Source organism: Orcinus orca, chromosome 6, assembly GCF_937001465.1.
Source record: "Orcinus orca chromosome 6, mOrcOrc1.1, whole genome shotgun sequence".
NCBI lineage: Eukaryota > Metazoa > Chordata > Mammalia > Artiodactyla > Delphinidae > Orcinus > Orcinus orca.
Genome location: NC_064564.1, coordinates 116,476,816 through 116,500,954, shown reverse-complemented (window position 1 = coordinate 116,500,954; position 24,139 = coordinate 116,476,816). Strand labels below are relative to the sequence as shown.

General features: G+C 41.2%; 1 protein-coding gene across 4 annotated transcripts in view; it reads left to right on the top strand.

The window, feature by feature from the left end:
• The window catches only part of SETX (senataxin), an 82,287-nt gene that overhangs the window by 38,181 nt on the left and 19,967 nt on the right, over window positions 1–24,139 (top strand). For all 4 annotated transcript variants that reach the window (XM_049710851.1, XM_049710853.1, XM_049710850.1 and 1 more), the window contains 8 exons: window positions 3,671–3,770; window positions 11,200–11,373; window positions 13,680–13,912; window positions 15,527–15,694; window positions 16,362–16,512; window positions 21,535–21,636; window positions 21,844–21,959; window positions 23,397–23,468. In XM_049710851.1, the coding sequence (XP_049566808.1) occupies window positions 3,671–3,770; window positions 11,200–11,373; window positions 13,680–13,912; window positions 15,527–15,694; window positions 16,362–16,512; window positions 21,535–21,636; window positions 21,844–21,959; window positions 23,397–23,468 (1,116 nt within the window). The remainder of the gene's footprint in view (window positions 1–3,670; window positions 3,771–11,199; window positions 11,374–13,679; window positions 13,913–15,526; window positions 15,695–16,361; window positions 16,513–21,534; window positions 21,637–21,843; window positions 21,960–23,396; window positions 23,469–24,139) is intronic.

The following is a 24,139-nucleotide window of genomic DNA, read 5'->3' as shown; positions in this document are numbered from 1 at the left end:
GTTGGTGTTTAGGCTGGGGGAGTAGAAATATGTAGTAGTTTACTTTTTAAAAAAAAACAAACCTTCTTAGTTGCTCATTAGAGAGTAACTGTAGAAAGGTAAGCATAGATGCAGTAGACCTGTCGGGGGCTATTATAGTAGCCCAGGAGAAAGATGATGGTAGCTTGATCTAGGTGGTAGCTTTGGAAATAAAGAGAAGTGAATTCATTGGGCGTCAATTTCGGAGGTGGTGCTCAGTGCCTATCTTTTTGTGTATATAAGCGTATGTCACTTACTTTTGGTTGGCTTGGGTCTTGGCTGGTGCACACAGGCTTTGCCTAGCTGCAGGGGGCTAGAGGAACTCTGCATAGCATCCCCCGTTGTCAACATCGCCTGCCAGCGTAGTACATTTGTACAACTGATGACCCTACGCTGGCAAGTCATTACCACCCAGAGTCCATAGTTTTCATTAGGGTTCACTCTTGATTTGTACATTCTAAGGGTTTGGACAAACGTGTAATGACATGTATCAGTCCTTTAATATCAGAGTCCTTTCACTGCCCTAAAAATCCTCTGTGCTCTGCCTGTTCACCCGTCCCCGGGCTCACCCCTGGCAATCACTCATCCTTTTACTGTCTCCATAGCTGGCCTTTTCCAGCATGTCACATAGTTGGAACCACACAGTATGTGGCCTTTCCAGATTGGCTTCTTTCACTTAGTAATGTGCATTTCAGGTTCTTCCATGTCTTTTCATGGCTTGATGGCTCGTTTCTTTTCAGCACTAAATAATATTCCATTGTCTGGTTGTAGCATAGTTTGTTTATCCATTCACCCACTGAAGGGCATCTTGGTTGCTTCCAAGTTTAGGCAGTTATGAATAAAGCTGCTATAAACATCCACGTGCAGGTTTTTAACGTAAATATAAGTGTTCAGTTCATTTGGATAAATACTGAGGGCACTATTGCTGGATCCTACAGTAAGAATATGTTTAGTTTCATAAGAAACCACCGAACAGTCTTCCAAAGTGGTGCTACCATTTTGGGAATTCTCTGGCGGTCCAGTGGTTAGGACTATGCACTTCCGCTGCAGGGGGCACAGGTTCGATCCCTGGTCAGGGAACTAAGATCCCACAAGCCACGTGGCTCAGCAAAAAAAAAAAAAAAAAAAAAGTGATGGTGCCATTTTACATTCCCACCAGCAATAAATGAGACTTCCTACTGCTCCACATCCCCGTCAGCATTTGGTGCTGTCAGTGCTCCAGATCTTGGCCATTCTAATAGGTGTGTAATAGTATCTCGTTGTTTTAATTTGCATTCCTTTGATGACATAAGATATGGAGCATTTTTTCATATACTAATTTACAGTCTGTATATCTACTTTGGTGAGGTGTCTGTCCAGGCCTTTTGCACATCTTTTTCATCAGGTTGTCTGTTTTCTTACTGTTGAGTTTTTTTTTTTTAGTAAATTTATTTTATTTATTTTTGGCTGCATTGGGTCTTCATTGCTGTGCGCAGGCTTCCTCTAGTTGCAGCGAGCAGGGGCTACTCTTCATTGCGGTGTGCAGGCTTCTCATTTCGGTGGCTTCTCTTGTTATGGAGCACAGGCTCTAGGCATGTGGGCTTCAGTAGTTGTGGCACGCGGGCTCAGTAGTTGTGGCACGCGGGCTCAGTAGTTGTGGCTCACGGGCTTAGTTGCTTCGTGGCATGTGAGATCTTCCTGGACCAGGGATCGAACCTGTGTCCCCTGCGTTGGCAGGCGGATTCTTAACCACTGCACCACCAGGGAAGCCCTTCTCCTTCACTTTTAAAGGATAATTTTGCAGGATTCAGAATTCTAGGTTGGTAGGTTTTATTCTCTCAACAGTCTAAATATTTCACTACTCTCTCCTTGCTTGCATGGTTTCTGAGGAGAAGGTAGATGTAATTCTTGTTTTTCCTCCTCTATAGATAAGGTGTTTTTTCCCACAGGCTTCTTTCATGATTTTTTTCTTTATCTTTGATATTTCATATTCCTTAAGTTTGAATATGATATGCCTAGGTGTAGTTTCTGGCATTGATTCTGCTTGCTCTTGGAGCTTCCTGGATCTGTGGTTTGGTGTCTGATGTTAGTTTTGGAAAACTCTGAGTCATTATTGCCTCAAATACTGCTTCTTTTCCTCTTTCTCTTCTTCTCGTATCCCCATTATGTGTATGCTGCATCTTTTGTCATTGTCTCACAGTCTTGGATATTCTGGGGTGTGTTTTTTTCCCCATTTTTTTTTTCTCCTTGCTTTTCAGCTTTGGTAGCTTCTATTGCTATAGCCTCAAGCTCAGAGATTGTTTCCTCAGCAATGTCCAGTGTACTAATGAGCCCATCAGAGGCATCCTTCATTTCTGTTACGGTGTTTTGTTTTGTTGGTTTTTTTTGCGGTACACGGGCCTCCCACTGCTGCGGCCTCTCCCATTGCGGAGCACAGGCTCCGGCCGCGCAGGCCCAGCGGCCATGGCCTACGGACCCAGCTGCCCCGCGGCATGTGGGATCCTCCCGGACCGGGGCACGAACCCACGTCCCCTGCATCGGCAGGCGGACTCTCAACCACTGCGCCACCAGGGAAGCCCTGTTACAGTGTTTTTGATCTCTAGCATTACCTTTTGATTCTTTCTACTTTACCTCTCATTCATTACATTACCCATCTATTATTTCATGGTCTCCTTTTTCCGTTAAACTCTTAGTATATTAACTATAGTTTTAAAAAAAATAATTCCTGGTCTGATAATTCCAGTATTCCTGCCATATCTGACAGGTTTTAGTGCTTCTTTAGTCTGTTCAAACTGTGTTTTTTGCCTTTGAGTATGCCTTGTAATTTTTTGTTCCAAGGCGGTCGTAATCTACTAAATAAAAGGAACAGCAGTAAATAGGCCTTTAGTGATACAGAAATGAGGTATGGGGGAAGGAAGATCATTCCGTAGTCCTATGTTAAGGTGTCACTCTTTTAGTGAGCCTTTGCCTCTGGACTAAGAACTTTACACTACATGCTTCTTAGTTTCCCCCACCTCCTTGGGTGAGACAGGATAGTTAGAATGGGCTGGAGCTGGTTTTCTTCCCTCAAGTAGGTTAGGCTCTGATAAAATCCCAGCAAGTTTGACTCTGATAAAATAGCTTCTCATAGATCAGGCCTTGTTAAGAAGGTCAAGAATGCTCTGGTGTATTTCAGAATGTTTCCTTTTCCCCAGTCCCCACCAACCCCCCACCCCCGCTGGAAGCACACAGGGAATTTTCTGCAGTGTTCACTGTGAGGGCCTGTTAGAGCTCCTAGAGGTAAAACTCACCAAAGTGTGGGGTCCCTCTTATGACTGGGTCCCCCTAGAGTTTTTAAGAGAGTTGTTCATGCTGAGCCTCCAACAGTTTGTCACATCCAGTTCAGGTTTTCCTCCTGGCATGGAGGTTTCTACTTAAGAGTTTTCTGCTCTGGTAAGTTGTGATTGTATCTACCTTTTTGTCTCTTTTTACTTGTTAGGATGGAGTGGTGACTTCTAAGTTCCTTAAATGCCAAGCTGGAAACCAGAAGTCCCAAATTAATTTTTAATGTTTGTGTCACACAGGAGTTCTAGGTTCTGGATTTTATGGTTGCTTACTTTGGAAATTTTTGCTGTTTAACATTGGCTTTTCAGATGTTTTCGCTTTCTTAATTTGCTTTTTTTGCTTTGCGTAGGTGGCACAGGAATGGATCAGCTCTCCAAACAAAGAGAAATTTCATCGGTTGCATTTACGAAAATTTCCTTCTGAGTATAAAAAATACTGGGAGTTTGTGGGTAAGTTCTTTCTTATGTAACTTGGGCTATATCATATAATAATTGGAGATTGCTGTTTGAGGGAACATAATAATTGTTTGAATTTTCTGGGATATAGGTTTCCTAAGGTGAATTTGTAACCTCTTACTAAGAATATGTTTAAGGTCTTTAATTAATGAGAATAATTACTGGGACAGTTATACAATTCACGGTTTTAACCATTGTGCAATCAGAATACCACAGGCCAAAGTGTCCCTAGATGCTGGGCAAGGGAGAGAGAAGGTGAGTGAGGGAGTTTGACTGGCGGGGGCGGAGGGGGTGTTGCCATGATCGTGCGTACAGATTCTGAGTTAATCTCTCTGTCGTCTCTGCTCTCATTTCATGAGTGGTCTGGAGCACGCGTCACAGTTATGTCTTAGTTATAAATAAACCAAGCATTTAGAACCCTTTAAAATAAAAAGTATAAATTCTTCGTCTGCCTCCTTCCCCCTTGCAATCCATCCTACTCCATAGATTCACTTAAGGAAAAAAGCATGTACATATACTTGGGGGGAAAGGTATTATATGTTCACTGTAGAATATTCAGATAATATTAGCCAATAGTAAAATAAACATCACTCACAGTTCCCATCATTCAGAGATAATCCTATGAACATAGTAGTGTATGTCTTACTGTTAGACTTCCTACTCATCTGAGTGAAGTGGGGGTGGGAGGGGGTGGGGGGGTTGGTAGGGTTATTTTACCTAAGTGACTGTTTTCATGTATTTATTCAGCAAATATTTACTGACTTTATACTACCTGATAGTGTATGATTCTAGATGCTAGTTATGTAGCTGTGATGAAAACATAAAATTCCACCTTCATGAAGCTCACATTTGACTTATTTTCACTTAATCTATTATAAATGTCTTTTCAGAGATAAATAATAATAGCATGTTCAGTGTATGTAGTTATTCCATTGTAAGCATATTCCATAGTTCTGTTTAACCAGTAATTTCTAGTTAGACATGTACATTATTTATGGTTTTTTACTGTTACACTGAATAAATCCCTTTGCTAGATCAAATAGTGTGTGTATTTTAAGACTTTTGGTTCATATTGCCTCTGTCTACCAAAAAGAATACGATTTTCACTTCTAACATAAGAATGTATCTCTTCTCATTTGCTAGTTTAAACTTTTCCCCCAGTTTTATATGGAAAATGTATCTCATTTGAGGTTGTAGTTTTTGTCCTCAAATCTTTATTGGTCTTTTGTATTCTTTGGCGGGGGTGGATAATTGTCTGTTCATGCCTTTTGTCCTTTTCTTTTTCTATTAGGGAGGTTGTTTTCTTATTTGTGTGCATTGTTAGTTTTTTTTCAATTTCATTATTTGCTGTTCAACTTCACATGCAGTTTTTGAGGCAGACAGTTTTTATCTTCACATGTTCAAAAATACCATATGTATTTCTTTACCATTCAGTTGGTTTCAGAAATCAGATAAATGCTTCCATGTTTTCCTGTAGTAGTTGTATATTTCTTTTCAGCGTTTAAATCACTGATTTATCTGCCATTTACCCTGACGGCATGATAGAATCACAAAGCGTGCACTCGTGGGTCTGACTTCTTTCACGTAACACGTCTTCGTAATTCATCAGTTTCGTGTGCATCTTTGGTACTTTTTTTTCATTGCTGTGGTGGTATTTCAATGTGTGACTATGTCACAATTTTACTGTTGATGGACATTTTTATTATTATTATTTTAAAGAAGTTTTTTTGGCAGTGCCATGTGGCTTGTGGGATCTTAGTTCCCTGACCAGGGATTGAACCCGGGCCACAGCAGTGGAAGCGCCGCGTCCTAACCACGGGATCGCCAGGGAACTCCCGTTAATGGACATTTTTTCCAGCAGTTTAGGCCTGTGTGTCAGGGCTCCCCAAGCCCATCCCTACGTTCAGTGATTTGCTAGGAGGACTCACAGGAATTATATTCATGCTCATGGCTGTGACTTACTGTGGCAAAAGGATACAAAGCAAAATTAGCAAAGGGAAAAAGCAAACCAGGAGCAAGTTTCCAAGAGTCCTTTCCCAGCGAAGTCACACAGGACGCACTTAACTTTCCCAGTAGTGAGGTGTGACAACCCATGTGACACATTACCTACCAGGGAAGCTGAGACACTCAGTGCCTAAAACACCCTCTGCCTAGCTCAGATTCATGACTTTTCACAAGTAAAGTGGGTGTTTGACATAAGCTGTAGAGAAAAAATTCGGCAAACAGGTAAGGTGCAGTGAGCCATTCTCATCAGCAAATGATGAGAGGTGCCCGGAAATCCAAGTTCCCAGATTCCAAGGGGGACCAACCTTGTAAGCAGGCCTTTCTAATGATAGCAGCCTCAGGCCTGCTTCTACACACAGCATTTTATGAATAATGCTACTATGATCATTCATGTGTCTCTTCGTGTTATGCGAGGGTGTTTTTGTGGAGTCTGTCTCCTCAAGTGGGTCTCAGAGTCTCAGGGTATTATGTGTGAGCTTAACGTAAGTAGATAACGCCAAGCCAGTCATGCAGAATGACACGCCCCCACCAGCGTATGGAAGTCACGTTGCTCCATGTCTGTGCCAACACATTTGTGTCGATTGTGCTGTTCATTTTAGCCGTTGCAGTGTGTGTGTATTGATGGCCATTTGTGGTTTTATTTTGTACTATCCTGGCTATCAGTGAGATTGAGCACCTTCTCATATATTTAGTAGATGCTTAAGTAACCTCTTTGGGGAAGCACCTATTAAAGACTCCTGTTCATTTTCTGTTAGTTGTCTGTTTCTTACTGATTTGTAGCGAGTTCTTTATATAATCTGGATATAAACCATTCTCCCACTTTGGCTTCCATTATGACTCTCTTAGTGATGTCTTTAAAATTCTTATTTTATTCTTGTTTAGAATTTATTTTTTAACATAACAAATGCATCTATGTATTTTTTACGGTTAATGGTCTGTGCCTCATTTAAGAAACCTTTCCCTGCTGCAGGTCATCAATATATTATTTTAACATCTAGAACAGGTGTCAGCAAACCACAGCTTGCAGATCTACCCGGTATCCTGTTTTTATACTGCGGAAGAGTAAGGTTTTTTTTGTTTTGTTTTGTTTTGTTTTTTTTGCGGTACGCGGGCCTCTCACTGTTGTGGCCTCTCCCGTTGCGGAGCACAGACTCCGGATGTGCAGGCTCAGCGGCCATGGCTCACAGGCCCAGCCGCTCCGCGGCATGTGGGATCTTCCCAGACTGGGGCACGAACCCGTGTCCCCTGCATCGGCAGGTGGACTCTCAACCACTGCGCCACCAGGGAAGCCCTCTCAATTTTAACCATTTCCAATTTATCGTGATTTTTTTTTTTTTTTTTTTTTTTTTTTTTGCGATACGCGGGCCTCTCAGTGTTGTGGCCTCTCCCGTTGCGGAGCACAGGCTCCGGACACGCAGGCTCAGCGGCCGTGGCTCACAGGCCTAGCCGCTCCGCGGCATGTGGGATCTTCCCGGACCGGGTCACGAACCCGTGTCCCCTGCATCGGCAGGTGGACTCTCAACCACTGCGCCACCAGGGAAACCCTTTTTTAAGGTTTTGAAAAAAAGATGATGATGCATATGCAACAGACACCATATGTGGCCTGCAAAGAAAAATCTGGCTCTTTACAGAAAGTTTGCCAGTCCCTTTCGAGAGGCTTCACTGCTCGCCAACCTGGAATGGATTTTGTACACGAGTAAGACATAGGGGCCGTGTTTCATTCTTTTCCCTAATGGAAATGTAATTACCCCAGTAGTGTTTATTGAAAAGATTATCCTTTCTCCATGGTCTGCAGTGCCATATTTTTCATAAATCTAGTGTCCATTTAATGTACTGACCTTTTTCTGGACTCCTTTCTTCTTTATTGGATCATTTGCCTACCTCTCTGCCCATATCACGTTGCTTAATTTTACTTAATTAAGCTTTATTATAAACTTTAATGAGCAAGTCCGCCTACCTTGTTTTGCCTTAAGAGTATGTTGGCTATTCTTGTCCCTTTGCATTACCATGTAGGTTTTAGAGAAAAAAAAAAATGTGGAAATTTGTTAAGAATTGACATCTTTCTAATACTGATTTGAGTAAGATACATACCTTCAGTTATTTAGGTTTACTTTCAGTAATGTTTTACAGTTTTCTAGGGGGAGGTTTTGCAGATCATCATTGGTTAGATTTTTTTTCTTTTGGTGTCATTTGTAATTATTTAAGTGACTATCTCTAAAAGATATGGACCTAAAAATTCATAGTAAAACATTATTTTGTTGCTAAAGTATTAACCATGCTTTCTTAATATTAGATAGCTAGACAGTGTTCAAGTTTTCAGTTTCCTCATAAAGAACAATTTATTTCAGCCTGTTTGAATTAAGATCCAAATTAGGTCCACTCATTGACATTGTTAATATGTCTTCTTCAATTATAATTGTCTCCTTCATGGATTTTCCCCCCCTTTGTAATTTATTTGTTGAAGAAATTGTGTTGTTGACCCTGTAGAATTACTGCCTGTGTCTTGCTGATAGCATCCCCCTGGTGGTGTTTAGTATGTTTTTCAGTCCTCTGTATTTCTTGTAAATTGATAGTTGGATCTAGAGGCTTGATCAGATTCATTTGATCTAATATTTTTGGCAAAACTATTTCATAGCTGGGGTTGGTGTGTTCCTTTATCAGGAGGTGCTTGATCTTTAATTTCTCTTTTTGTAATATTTATAACCGTTGATCCTTAATGCCTAGATTAATTATTTTACTAAAGGATACAAAATGGTGATATTTTTATTTTATCATTTCTTCATTTATTAGCTGTTGTAGTTCTATAAAGAGAAAGTGCTCCGTTTTATTTGATTACTCAGTAGTATACTTTATAAAGAAGGGTAGAATAAGTATTGATACTTGACTCCTGACCAGTTTTCAAAATAATGACTTAATTCTCTGCAAGTGCTGGGTTGACCAATGAACTTTAAAAAAAATTGTTTTCGTTACAAACACATGGACTTAAATACACTTCTGTTTCAAGTCTTTGTAATTGGCTTCTTCAGGTTGGCTCCTGAGCCCTTTAGACAGGACCCTACTAGTCTTTGAGAGCTTTCTTGCTACCTGATATAACCGATACCATCTATATTTTTTATCCTGTATGTGAGCTTGTGATTTTCTAAGTAGCCTTCGTATCTTTGGGTAGAAAAAGTTGTTTCAAGATCAGTATTGGCATGTTATATGCTGTTAACAAGTAATACGTGTAAACATAAGGATACAGGAAGGTTGGAAGAGAAAGATTGGAGAAAGCTACTCATGCAAACCCAACTAAAAGAAACTTGTTTTGCTCTGTTAATACCAGACTAAATAGACTTTACGGCAGAAAAGCATTATTTGAGATTAAAAGAGAGTATTTCACAATGATGGCAAGTTCAGTTAACAGAAGAGAGGACCATTTTGAATACCTAATACAATATATAAAGAAAAAACTGACAGAACTAGAGTATACTCTTTACATATATGTGAGACCTTTGAACCACTCATTTTTTTCTTTTAGTTTGGAAATTATACCTCAATTTTTACCTCTTGGGCCATTTAGTAGTTCAGGTGAAAACTTACAGCGTGCATGATTCAAAGTTTACAGTTTTAATCGATACTTTAAGTGTCTCCATAGATAAGGCAAAATCTTAAAAACTTTAACCCTGTTTATCTGTTCCACTTCGTATATTCTTAGTGTTATGTATTTTTTAACTCTATATTTTAAACTGTGTAAGACATACAGTTGGTCCTCTGTATTTGCGGGATTTGCATCATCGGATTCAACCGTGGATTGAAAATATTCAGGGAAAAAAATTCCAGAAAAACATATTTGCTATGCACCAGCACCTATTTACATACCACTTATGTTGGATTTACAACTATGTACATAGCGTTTGCATTGTATTAGGTATTATAAGTAATCTAGAGATGATTTAAAGTGTACTGGAGCATGTGCGTGGGTTATATGCAAATACTACACCATTTTACATAAGGGACTTGAGCATCTGAGGATTTTGGTGTCTGCAGGGGTCCTGGAACCAATTCAAGGACTGTACGACTGTACTCTGTGTAGTGCCTTGTGCAGCCCTTTTTTGTTTGTTGATACTACTAGTTCATGTATTTCTTCTCTCCTGGTGCTTTGCTTATCTCTAATATGTTGGTCATTGTCTTTGGAAAGTTATTTAAAAAATAATCAGAGGCCTAGGATGATAGGATGTCTTCTTCCAGAGAGGATTTTTCTTTGCTTCTGCCAGGATTCTGGGAGTACTAGCAATGTGGGATCATCTTAATCTGGTTTAAAGAATTGAGCTTTCCTGAAATACTCGGGTGAATTGAAGCTGCCTTCATTCTTGGGTGTAGTCCTTCATGGTCCCAACCTGCACCTTGAGGGCTACCAGGATGCCTACTCTATCTGTGCAGGCCCTGGACTCCAGTTTTTGTCTCTTTTTTTGTACAAGGCTATCCCAGGTACGGCTCAAATTCCTGGCTGCCCACTCCCTGAAGAGTTCAGATGTTTCTAGGGAAAATACTGGGCTGATGCCTATGGATTTCCACATTGTTCTGGATCTCAACAGAGTAATTCTTCATTGTTGTATTTGCTCTCTGATGCCTTCAAATAGACATTTCTTACATGATGCATTTTTTAAATTCTTTTTTTTTTTTTTTTTTTTTTTTGCGGTATGCGGGCCTCTCACCGTTGTGGCCTCTCCCGTTGAGGAGCACAGGCTCCGGACGCGCAGGCTCAGCGGCCATGGCGCACGGGCCTAGCTGCTCCGTGGCATGTGGGATCCTCCCGGACCGGGGCGCACGAACCCACGTCCCCTGCATTGGCAGGCGGACTCCCAACCACTGCGCCACCAGGGAAGCCCTAAAATTCTTTTTTGACTTAGTAGTTCAGTCGACTTAATCCTAGTACTTCGTGCTTTGGTTCAGTATGTTGTTGCTGGATTTGGCAGTTGGTACTGAACTTTTTAATTTTAGAGCTTGCTCTGTTTTCTCAGCCCCATTTATTTTACTACTGTCCTTTCCCCCCTTGTTTGAAATGCCACTAGTAGGCTCAAAATTCGTATGTGTACATGGATCTGTTTCCAGATTTTCTTTTGGGATTTTCAAAGTAGGGCACAAAAGTGAAATTTTCTTGATTAAAAACTAAGATAAACTTCAAGGAAAAGAAATTTATTAGCTGCTTTTTAATATTATGACTTCATCTATTTTGGCTTTGTAGCAGTTTTTAAGAAGACTTTTATAATACTGTGTGATCAATATTTGACAATGCTGACTAGCTTAGAGTATCATTTTGAAGTATGTACAAAGTCCACTAGTGCTGTATACTTGCTTGAACTTAGTACAAGGGTTTAATATCCTTTAATCTCATGTAAAATAATTCTGTTAGAATAAATGCTGATTTCTTGTTTTATAGTTTATCTTGAGGAATGTGAACTAGCTAAACAGCTTCATCCAAAGGAAAATGATTTGGTGTTTTTGGTTCCTGAAAGACTAAATGGAGAGGAGGAGGACATAGAGAGAAATCGCATGCAAGATCCCTATGAATATTATTGTGGTTATGTTCATAAATTCCGCCGCACTTCAGTCAGTAAGTACCTAATGAGACATTGAAGCGAAATCTGTCAGCAGCTCATCTTTTAATTTCCCTCTAAATTAGGCTTTACTAGCCATGTATTTGCTATACATGTACCAGATGTATATTTGCTCGATGTTTACCAGACTGTATTTGCTAGGTTGATTACTTAGCATTCAGAGTCCTCTTTTAGTTTTTCTAGACTCAGCTGGAAAAGGCCCAGCATTTATTGCTTTAGACTTAGGATTTAAAACCTTTCTTTTGTAATGTCTTCTCCTTCTAGTAAATTCCTTCATCTGTCAGTGTGTTTGTTATAAAACAGACAATTTGCAAACCATCTGTTTGTTAAATCACATTCCAGCCTTGGTTTTGTGGCTAATTATTGATGAGCAGACCAAACACATAACTAATTGTAAGGCAACTGGAGGGGTTTACCATTTCATCACTCCCATCCATCGTGTTGTAGGGACCTCTCTCCCTAAGGTAGCATAACAGAAATAATGTTAGCTTGAATTTAAGGACTACTGACTATGTGCCAGCCAGTGTGCCCTGTCCTTCCTGTGCACATGTATCATCTTTTCCCAGAGCCCTGCAAAGCAGAATGGTTTGTTCTCTGCTCATTGGGAAATCAGAGTTCAGGGATGTTAAGTAACTTATCCAAAGACATCCTTAGTATTAAACGCTAGGTCCAGAATTGAAACCTAATTTTGTTTGACTACGAAGTCCACATGCTTGATATATGCCAAGCTGCCTTTTTGACATTGCTGCTCTCTTAGTCTCTGTTATGTGAAGAGAATATGTGATCATTATTCCTTCACCTTTTTGCATCGTATCTTAAAAATAGCAACAAAGCTGTTAGGAGTTTAACATTGTGCCGCATCATAACTGGTGTGCCATGTTTACTATTGTGTGATCAGAGCTCAGTTCTTTATGCAGGATGAGTTTAGCAACAGGGATATATAGCTTCATCTGTGCTTTCAACTCTTACAAGTGGTTACATTTGCCAAAGTTCTGTTTCTAAGATTTAGAAACGGTTTCTGTCTCCTTCCCTGAACTCCTCATGCATCCAACTATCTGACATCTCCATTTGGAGATTATTAGACATTTCAAACCTACTCCAAAAAGAAACACTTGATTTACTGCCTGACATGTGCTGTTGCTTCGGTTTTTCCCAACTCAGCATGTGGGACCTCCATCCCATTCTTCCAGTTGCTCAGCCCAAAACCTCAGAGTCATCCTTGAGTCCTGCTTTCCCTCACACGCTCCATCTAATGCATCAGGAAATCCTATTGGCTCTTCCTTTGCCATATATCCTACATCCAAGCGCCACCTCTCCCGCTACCTCCTGGCCCACACGACCATTCACTTTTACCTAGATTTTAGCCTCTTAAGTTGTCTTTTTGTGCTTTTTCCATTGCAGTTTATTCTTCATTCTCAATAAGGGATTCTTTTCATGTGTGAGTTAGCGCATGTCACTTACCTGCGCGGAGCTGTCCTGTGCTCTTGACCTGACTCAGAGTCATGTTCAGAGTGATTAACTGCAGAGCCCTCTGAAGTGTAGCTGCATTTACTCTCTTGGTCTTCTAGCTCGCTTCTCCCTGCTTTTCCTTCTAGCCATTCTGGCCTTCTCCCTGTTCTGAAAATAATCCAGGCACCTCACTGCCTCATTGTCTTTGCAGTTGCTGATTCTCTGCCTGTAACCCACTTTCCCTGGTTACGGGCATGGCTCACTCACTTAATGCCACGTCTCTGCTCAAATATCATATCAGGAAGACCTCCCCTGACTCTCCTGTCTACGATAACACTCCCTCACAACCCTCATCACTTCCTCATCCCCCCTCTCGGCTTTCTTCCTAAGACTTACCATCACCTGACATGTTTATTTGCTTATCTGCCCCCTTCTTCTAAAAAATAAGCCTCCAGAGGACAGGAACGTTGCCTGGTTCTTAGGAAGCAGTCAGTAGATACTTATGAGAAAATTATTTAAATGATGTATAAAAAACATGTTACAGGGCTTCCCTGGTGGCGCAGTGGTTGAGAGTCTGCCTGCCGATGCAGGGGACACGGGTTCGTGCCCCGGTCCGGGAAGATCCCACATGCCGCGGAGCGGCTGGGCCCGTGAGCCATGGCCGCTGAACCTGCGCGTCCGGAGCCCGTGCTCCGCAACGGGAGAGGCCACAACAGTGAGAGGCCCACGTACCGCACAAAAAAAAAAAAAAAAAAAAAAAAAGTTACAAAACACGTTGTTCTGAATAACCTTTTTAACTGGACACTGTTATTCACTGGTAACTGAAATTGCTTTTTCTCCTTCTTGATAATAGTGCATAATGGGAAATCTGAGTGCTCCGTTTCCATCCAGACTCAACATAATTTACCAGTCAATTTAAATAAATTCGTGAACTGTCTTGTAATCAGCTCTCTGGTGACTACACAAAGGAAGTTGAAAGCCATGTCTTTGCTGAGTGGTCGGAACCAACTGGCCAGAGCCGTTCTGAATCCAAACCCCATGGACTTCTGTACAAAAGATTTACTAACTGCAGCATCTGAGAAAATTGTGAGTGATAGTCATTTGATAACAGGGAAAGTCAGAACATTTCATGTCAGGATGTTAAAGCATCATGTTATTTTCATCTGTCACATTCCCTTTTGTCTACAACAAAGACATAGTCACCATGTGTGCCCAGTGACGTTTTTAGTGCTTAGTTTTCTTTAATATTGCAAAGTAGTTCTTTGTGTTAGGTTAGTCAGCTTACCTCAGGAAAAAAGGTAGAGTGCAAAAAGGAATTGAAAATATGCTTGAAGAGCAACATTAAAATGTGAGGTGAACATCCTACTTAACTGTTTGTTAGGTGATTAAATGCAGGAGTAAGAGTAGGTTTAATGGAATGAATTTTGCATTTGAATGATCAGTGGAGCATCGACTGGTATTGTTGCCAGTGTGACAACGAAGTTGTGATTCTTTGTGAACACATATTTCTCACTGTTGTAAGAGTTGTGTGTAAGTTCCAGGAAATTAACACAGAGACAGGCGGAAGGAAAGGAATGTTATTTGAACCCCTGTCTTGTGTTAGGGCTTTCATATGCATTTTCTCAGTCAGTTCTTGTTGTAGTTTATCTTATGACAGGGCCAAAAGTAAGCTCATCACACGAGATGAACTGTGCCGAAGCACAGCAGTAGAGGGCTGCCGCTCACTCAGGCAGAACAGCGCCGTCTGTCCTGCTGTGGTAGCTTTTATTAAAGCATTATCTAGGTTTACATTTTTAAAACTTGTTTTCTTAACATTTCAGAAATGTCAAAGCAGCAACCTATGTTTTTATTAATTATACAAGCAATAATTGGCTTTCGTGAGCACCTGCCGTGCTTCGTCCTTGAGCGCAAAAGCAGCACAGAGTTCCCACCATTATTTTGATTATACTGAACTGGCACAAGGAAATCTCCTTGCGTTCCCACCACTCTGATTATACTGAGGACATCTCATGGATCAGTGCCCAAAGCACTCAATGCTTCTTCGCAGGCCCCCGGTTTGCCGGGGGGGCTCAAAGCAATCAGGACTGTTTGCAGTTCTGGCTTATTCGCCAGCCCCCAGTTTGCTTGGGGGGGGGGGGACTCGTGGGTCACGTCTCCTTTCCATCCTCAGTTATTCCACTACAGTTCTCACCCTCTAAGGAATCCCAGATTTAATGATTGACAAAGGCTGAAGCCCAGAGAGGTTAGGAGTTTAGAGACCTAGCTTTTGAGTGACACTGAGGTGTAGACTCAAATCTGACCCAAAATCCATGCTTTTTCGACTGTATCACTTGTGTTAGGAAAGGAAATCTTGGAATGTTTTTACTGTCTAAAGAGAGAATTGACTAAAATGGGAAGAACCACAGAATAAAAAGAAGAAAAGTGCAAAACAATTTATTGTGATCAGCTTTATAAGAATCACAAATAAAAATATAGTTGTTGTAGTTGTAGGTGGACTGAGGCCTGTAGACACTCATCAGTGGCTCTTTCCAGTAGTGAAAGTGGTTCTTAGATTAAGGGTCATTTTGGGGTCTTGCCTGATCATCACCAAAGCTTCTGTCTGACAAAGGTCAGCAGATTCAAACAGATGCCTTCCACTCTCTTGCTCTCCTGTGCCTTCACAGGAAGAACCACTCGTTCTCACTAATGTCTTTTGTATAGATTGCCCACCTAAAAGATTTCAATGAAGACCAAAAGAAAGCAATAGAAACTGCATATGCCATGGTGAGACACTCCCCAGCAGTAGCCAAGATCTGTCTGATTCATGGACCACCCGGGACAGGAAAATCGAAAACCATTGTGGGCCTCCTGTACCGCCTGCTGACAGAGGTAGAGTGTGCGCGAGGGCATCTGTGCCCTTAATTGAGTATGTTGTTTTACTTTAACTAACGTGTAAATAAGTACTAAAGTGCGTTTTTTCCCTTCACTTTTGTGTATCTGTTTGATACTGTGTGGAACTATATCAGATAAAGCAGTAGCAGAGGTAGAGAAGATTATAAGAAAGAAAAGGAACAGAAAATGTTATCTTGTGTGAAACTAATGCTAAGGGCTAGAATGGTGGTCTTCGGGCTTTATTATAGGTCACAGCTAATCCCAGGAGACCATCTTGAATGTATTTCTGGGCTACATTTTGAACATTGAATAAAATAAGTGGATAGTAAGGTAAGGCTCAGAGAAGTTACGATAAAATTTTACGCCAGAGTAATTTTTTTTTGGGGGGGGGGGCACGGCATGCGGGATCTTAGTTCCCCGACCAGGGATCGAACCTGGGCCCTTGGCAGTAAGAGCACCGCATCCTAACCACTCGTTTGCCAGGGAATTCCCTGCCAGAGTAATTTTTTAACATCAATGTAAGATGTAGGTGCTTTTATTTACTTTTAACTACTTATTAGGGGAACTTTCAAATATATGTGGCAGTAGAGAAGAACTATAACGCTGCATAATAGAGCTCATCAGTATTTTTTGTTTGTTTGTTTGGTACAAATTGTCGAACCAGAGGAGGGGACTTTCAGATGAGAACTCCAATGCCAAAATCAAACAAAACCGTGTCCTTGTGTGTGCGCCTTCCAATGCAGCTGTTGATGAACTTATGAAAAAAATTATCCTTCAATTCAAAGGGAAGTGTAAAGACAAGAAGAATCCTTTGGGTATGATACTTACGTGGGCTTTTAATTTGTTTTCAATGTTTAGTGTGGGTAACCTTGAATGACAAAGAGCAAGCCAGTTCTGGTAATTTTTTCTACTTGAGGCTGTGGCCTATGTGTACTTACTGGTTTGTTTAATGAATGTTTTGGAGCATTTATTCTGTGCCAGGCCCTGTGCTATGTACTGAGGTTTCAACAGTGAAACCCTCAAAGAGACAGGAAGTGGATGGATCAGTGGGCTGTAAAGGTAGAAGCTCTATAATAGGAGTAAAATGTGGGTAGTTTGAAACACCTTAGAGCAGCCCTCGATTCAGTTGTGTAAGGGTTCGGGAAGACTTTTAGAGAAAATGATATCTAAGATGAAACTTGGAAGAGCAATGAGGCCGTGAAGTGGGGAGAGGACTCTCATGGAACTTACTGTAAATAAAAAGGACCAGAAGCCAGAGAACCATGGATGGTTCAGTATAGCTAGAATATAACGAGCTCCACCAAGGCAAGGACTTTTAAAACTGTGTTCACTGTAGTAACCCCAGTGCCTGGAACAGTGCCTGGCACTCAGTTGGGACTTAGTAGATGTTTAGTGACGCAAAAGCTAGAGCAGTCATCACTTATGGTTACCGAGTGCTCAGTATGTGTCAGTACTCTCAGAGTAATCCTCTGAGCCACGCAGTAAATAACCTATCTACATTTTATAGGTGGAGAAGCTGAAGAGTTGAGATATAAAGTATACCACAGGGATAAGTCTTTTCAGCACAGTTGACAGATTGAAGAGCATTGCCACCGAGGATTCGGGATGCTTGAGCGAATGTGTGAAGTCATTTCTGTGCACTTAATCTTAACACCTGCTCTCACACGAGCCATCCTGAGTGGCGTGGTTGTGGCTCTGGGTCGGGCTGCTCTTCTAAGCACATGTATCTTGTCTTCCCTAACCAAATTTTATTTTCCTTGAGGTTACCTGGCAGTGACCTAAATCAGTTAAGATTCAGTTGGGCTGCAAATAATAGACACTCCAAGTACAGTGGCTTAACTATGATAGAAGTTTATTTCCTTCTTACTCAGAAGCCCAGAGATGGACAGTTGAGGGATGATACTGGCCTGATGACTCTGCTTCCGAGTCTTCAGAGACCTAGGGTCTTTCTACCTTGTTGCTCCACTACGTGTGACCCCCCCCCACTCCTTAGTTCACCTCATGGTCAGAAATGGCTGCTCCAGCACCAGTAGTCACATCTAGCAAGTGCAAGGAAAAGGGGACAGATATACTAGCCGTGCTTTAAGAAAAGTTCTGAGACGCTGCCAGTAGCACCTCTGCTTATTTCCTTTTGGCCAGAACTTAGTCCCATGGCCACACCAGCTGCAAGAGCAGCTGGGATGTGTCGTCTTTATTCGGAGGGATCACACACGTGTTTCCTTTATTGCATATGTATTAGCTACATGTAGAATTCATTTGCTTTTAAAACTTAAAATGCATTGTCAACTGCAGCTTTTCTACTCCCCATTATGTTTGTGAGAACTGTGACCTTATGTCTCGCTGTATATGGATGCGGTCATTCATGTCAGCGGCTATAGGGCATTTCATCATATGAGTGCACGGTTTATTCGTTATCCATTGATAGCAGTGTAAGTTCTCTTCCCTTTTTTTTTTTTTGTTATTTCAAACTTTATTCCTGTACTTGTGCCTGTTTCTCCAGTGCAGGATGAAAACGTTTACTGCAGTGACTGAGTTGTATTGTGTTGTGCTGTACAGCAGCTGAAGGGAGCACACTGGAGTACTGTGTCCTTACTCACGTCTCCTGAGTATTCATACAGGCTGCTAGGGCAGTGCTTTCACACTGTGGCTTGTGACTAGTTTAGTGGATTGTGAAATCAGTTTAGGGAGATCAGAACCAGCATACTTAAACAAGATAAGATAGAATAGAAGAGAACAGAAAAGATTAGAGTGTAGGTAGTGAGGGGTAAGTATTGTTTTGTGAAACCTGTTTTATTGGTGAGGTATGAGTGTACTGGCTTTCAGTGTGAAGTGTACCTCATACTATAGATCACGGTCAAAAGAGTTTATAAAAACACTGGTCTAGTGTATATATACCTAGAAATGAAAATGCTGGGTTGAAGGATTTGTGCAGCCTCTAGATGGGGCCCGGTTCTGCTCCAAAGTGGTTGTATCAAATTATACAACCGAGAACAGTTCCCGCGCGGTTTTCACTTTCCTTTCCCTGAGGGAGGGTTAATAAGCACTTTTTCAGGTGTGGGTTGACAACACAAGAAGGCTGGGACGAAGGTGGCACAAGTGTCGTGTCTAGGTTGGATTTTTAAATTTTTTTGTGAGAGAGAAAATGAAGTCTCTTGTCAGTAAAGACAGCTTTTTTCTTCTTTTGCAGTACTTTCATTTTTGCTTCTTTTCACTATGTCCAGTGGTCCTGGGTGTCCTTTAAGGAAATACCTTGGACATCTCACCATTAAGTGTGATGTTTGTTTCTGGGGTTTGGTATATACCCTTTTATCAGGTTAAAAAAGTCCCCGTCTAATTAGAGTTTTTTTAATGAATGGGTGTTGAATTTTATTGCATGCAGTTTTTTTTTCATTCATATCCCCCCTCCCCCCAACCGCACAGCAATGGAAGCACAGAGTCCTAACCAGGGAATTCCGCTTTTCTTTTATTTCTTTCTTTCTTTCTTTTTTTTCTTTTTGGCCGTACCCCGAGGCTTAAAGGATCTTAGTTCCCCGACCAGGGTTTGAACCCAGGCCCACGGCAGTGAAAGTGCCGAGTCCCAACCACTGGACTGCCAGGGAATTCCCTACAATGCTTTTCTAATGTGAAAATATCTTTGATTCCTAGAATAAGGTCAGCTTGGTTGTGTACTATTATTTTTTAACACATTGCTGGATTGTTATTGATTTTTTTTTTTTTTTTTTTTTTTTTTGCGGTACACGGGCCTCTCACTGTTGTGGCCTCTCCCGTTGCAGAGCACAGGCTCCGGACGCGCAGGCTCAGCGGCCATGGCTCACGGGCCCAGCCGCTCAGCGGCATGTGGGATCTTCCCGGACCGGGGCACGAACCTGTGTCCCCTGCATTGGCAGGTGGACTCTCAACCACTGCGCCACCGGGGAAGCCCTGCTATTGATTTTTTTAAATGAGGCCAGCCTGTAATTTTTCTTTGTCATATCTTTGGTTTTAGTATTGAAGTTATACAGACTTTAAAAATGAAGTTATACAGACATTTATTTGGAATGTTTCATATAAGAGAATTACCTGTTACTTGAAGGTTAATTTGTTTTTAGTGTTGTTTTTGGGGGGGACTTCTTGTTTGTTTGTTTTTTGTCTATTTTTTGACAGATGATAAGTTTCTGTCTGCTGAATGTCTTTAATTGTTGGTTTATTCAAGTTTTCTACATTTGAGTGAGTTTTGCTAGTTCATATTATTCAAGAAAAATTTCCACTTCACCTTAGGTTTTCAAATATATTGGTATAACATTGTTCACTGTATTCTCATTTTAAAAACCTCAGCTGTATTTTGGTTGGGTCACCTTTGTCATTCTCTGTATTATGTATTTAGACTCTTTAGTCCACATGTGGCATGGGCCTATAGTTGGAAAGTCCTAGAAGAGAGTTTGTTTTTCTCCCAGCTAAGCCCAGGCCAAGATAGATTCATGTCTTTTTCATCCCTCCACCTCTTCCATCCCCTCTTGCTTTCTAGTGGGCTTTAAAATCCAAGCCCCCATTATAAAATTTCGATATGTTGATTGGAATGGTAGTTTTGCTGATGTAGATATTTGTCAGACTCCGTAGAACTAAGGATTTTTAAATCTCTGCATTTTATTGTATGTAAATTAAAAAACAAACACCTAAGCACCTAGAGAGTGACCAGCCCGCAGCCTGTTCCCTCCAGGGAAGCCACAGCAGCTCAGGGGCTTTCACCTCTGGTTTTCACCTTTCTCTTTGTTCTTGGCCCCTAGGAATTTCTCTTACATCCTTCTGAGCTCACCCTGCATTTTAAAGGATGTCTGTTTTAATTTCTGGAGCATTTTTAGGTGCTTATAGTGGGTATAAATCTCATCCACCTTTCTGGTAGAAACACAGGTTAGCAATTTTGAAACCTTCAAGTAAATGTTGGTCAGAGAAGATGGCTTCAAATTTCAGAAGAATGAGCTGAACTAGGAACAAAAATATGTGTAGACAGCTGTATAATGAGCTCATTTATTCATTGAACATATGTTTATTGTACTTACGTGCCAGCTGCTGTTCTAGGCAGTGACCAAAACACAACCTGGTTCTTATGGGACCTGGATTCAGTGGAAGGAGTTAGCAAACAAGTGTGTGATGTGTCAGATTGGGATAAGTGCTAATAAACGCTGCATGATTGCTATAGTTTAGTTCAGTGAAGCAGTGGGAGATTTTTAGATTAAATAATACCTGAAATGTGCTAACCTAAAATTAAAATGTGGTTAATAAACCAGTTAAATGATGCTGACAGTTTTTGGAATTACCATATTCCAGAATTTCCAGCTTCTTGTGTCCCTTAGATCCTGGAGTGGCATTGTGATGTGAAGCAGTTTCAAAACCTTGGTTCTCAGTATCCTGCAGAAAGCATATGATGGTCGCGTAAGATTCTGTTTGGGGAATTCAGACATGTATTAATAGATAAAAGTCTTCATCTTTGAAATATCCTATGGTCAAGAAATTTGTTTTATTTTCACTCGCCATTTCCCAAATACATTTTACCATGGAGTGATGTATAGAACGTAGTTTGAGAAGCATTCGTGTAGTAGAATCTCAGCTCTGCAGTGTGCTGTTGATGCAACCTCAGTAGCTTTTATTAGGTGGAAATAAGTCCTTGCCTTGTAGGATTCTTATGAAGCAAATCTAAAAGAATGTGTGTGGGACCTCTAGTGCAGTTCCAGGTATTTGGTTGATTAATAGTTCATGTTAGCTCCTTTCTCTGACTGTTAATATATTTGCTTAGAAATAGTTATTATGTACAGAAATTGACAGTGTTCTTATTAATCTCTAAGTGTGACTTTTATCAACAGGAAACTGTGGAGATATAAATTTACTACGTCTAGGTCCAGAAAAGTCTATTAATGCTGAGGTCCTAAAATTCAGTTTGGACAGCCAAGTTAACCACAGAATGAGTAAGTACTGAATAAAGGTATATATTAATTGATTTCTGTTTCTTTTTGTATGGTAGAAAATGGCGTGGGCATTAAAGGTAATTTGGAGACCCTAGAAGTAGTCTAGTTTTGGAAGCTAGTTTTTCTTCTCATTGTGTATGCATATGTATATATTTGTTAGAATGAGCAGTTGTTTATCTTTTATTTTATTTATTTATTTTTTTAAAGAAAAAGAATTACCTTCTCATATTCAGGAGATGCATAGAAGAAAGGAATTTCTAGATCATCAACTAGATGAACTTTCCCGCCAGCGTGCTTTATGCCGAGGTGGAAGGGAACTACAGGTATCTAAACATTTCTTGATCAGTGTTTTTTAATAGCTCGTAGATAAACTAGTTGGTGAGTATTTGATGCAATTCTTTCATTGTGGAATAGCATAATTAGTGTATAAAAATGTACACAGGGCTTCCCTGGTGGCGCAGTGGTTGAGAGTCCACCTGCCGATGCAGGGGACACGGGTTCGTGCCCCGGTCCGGGAAGATCCCACATGCCGCGGAGCGGCTGGGCCCGTGAGCCATGGCCGCTGAGCCTGCGCGTCCGGAGCCTGTGCTCTGCAACGGGAGAGGCCACAACAGGGAGAGGCCCGCATACTGCACACACACACACACACACACACACACACACACACACACACAAAATGTACACAGAAATGGTATGCCTTACATTAGGGGTTAAACTTTTTTTTAAAAGAACAAGATAGTAAATATTTTAGACTTTGCAGGCCATGTGGAGTCTGTTTTAGCCACTGAACGCCACTGTTAATGGCATGAAGGCAGAGTAGGTAACACATAAGTGATGCCCCAAGGGTTGGCCTGCTTAAGCAGAAAGAGCGTACCTGCAGTACCCTGAACAGAACTGAATCATACACAGTATTAAGAATTTATTGGACTTCCCTGGTGGTCCAGTGGTTAAGAATCTGCACTTAACACTGAAGGGAGCTCAGGTTCGATCCCTGCTCAGGGAACTAGGGATCCCTCATGCCGCACAGTGTGGCCACAAAAAAAAAAGAATTTATCAAATTAACACCTACTAATTGAAACACGGGGTGCTGGTTGTTGGGTTGCTTTATAATGAGCTGATGTTTAAAAACAGACCACAAGAGAAATCGAAATCCAAATAGAGAAGTTTATTTTCACAGGTCTTGAAGAAGGTATAAGGCATGCCTTGTGGGGCGTGACAGGCAGGTCAAGGGAGAGTGCAGACAGAGAGAGGCAGGCCCTGGCGCACATGTCATTATCAGAGTCCATGGGTGGAGTACTTTGGGGTTCCCAAGCTAGGGCTGGATTGGCCAATTTTAACCGAAAGAGCAGGGTTTTGGTAAGTTGCTTGGAGGGTCTTATCTAAAGGGCATATAAGGGGAAGGCACTGGATAGCAGGGGAGACTGTTGATCACAAGAGCTTATGTTGGCTGGTGGGCTGGTGACTCCACAGGCTGCCGTCTGGGGCGTGCGTGTGTGTGAAGGGACCTAGAGTTAGTTTGGGGTCTCTGCAGGCTGCTTGGCCAAACAAAATGGATGCCAGGGCAGCAGTACCATGGAGTAGCTTAGCTAAACTCTGACACACAGCAATACAGGAAGACTGGTATAGAGAAAACACACTGGGTGAATCAGTTTTTCATTGGTAAAGTACTGGCTCACCCTTTTGAAATGTGAGGCAGTCCATTGGAAAGCATTTTAAAATGCTTAATTTAATTTTAATGATGGCATTCTGATTTTTTCCAGAGGCAAGAATTAGATGAAAAAATTGCCAGAGTTTCAAAAGAAAGGCAGGAGCTTGCTTCTAAAGTTAAAGAGGTAAGTAGTTCACCTGTAGCATTTTCCTGGTATTACTTTTTCTTTTTTTTAACTTATGAAATAGTTCAGACAACCTGTGGTCTTTTCTCAATTACATTTAAAAATTTGGGGGAATTCCCTGGCTGTCCAGTGGTTAGGACTCTGTGCTTCCATTGCAGGGGGTGTGGGTGTGATCCCTGGTCAGGGAACTAGATCCCGTGTGCTGCAACTAAGAGCCCACATGCCACAACTAAAAGATCCCTCATGCTGCAACTGAAGATCCCACACGCTGCAGGGAAGATCCCACATGCCACAACTAAGACCCAGCGTAGCCACATAAATAAATAAATATTTGAAAATAAAGGAAAAAAAAAATTACATGTCTGAATTCAGGTAGAGTGACAGTGGCTGGGATGTGGCCCAAGAAATACAAGCACCTTTTTTCTCAGTTTTTGGCTGAAAGCATATACTCTTTTTACTTGTTTTTGATCACAAAAATCCTTCTATAATATGTATAACTTTTCTCAGTATTCTTTGGATATAAAAATATCAACTAACATTTAGATTGGTCAAAGCTAGGATGAGCCAGGTGTGTACCCCATCACCAGAATGCAGCCCTTAATGAAATGAATTGGGGGTCAGGGAAAGAGACCGGTTACTCAACCGGTAAAAGAGACCATTACTCAACCGGT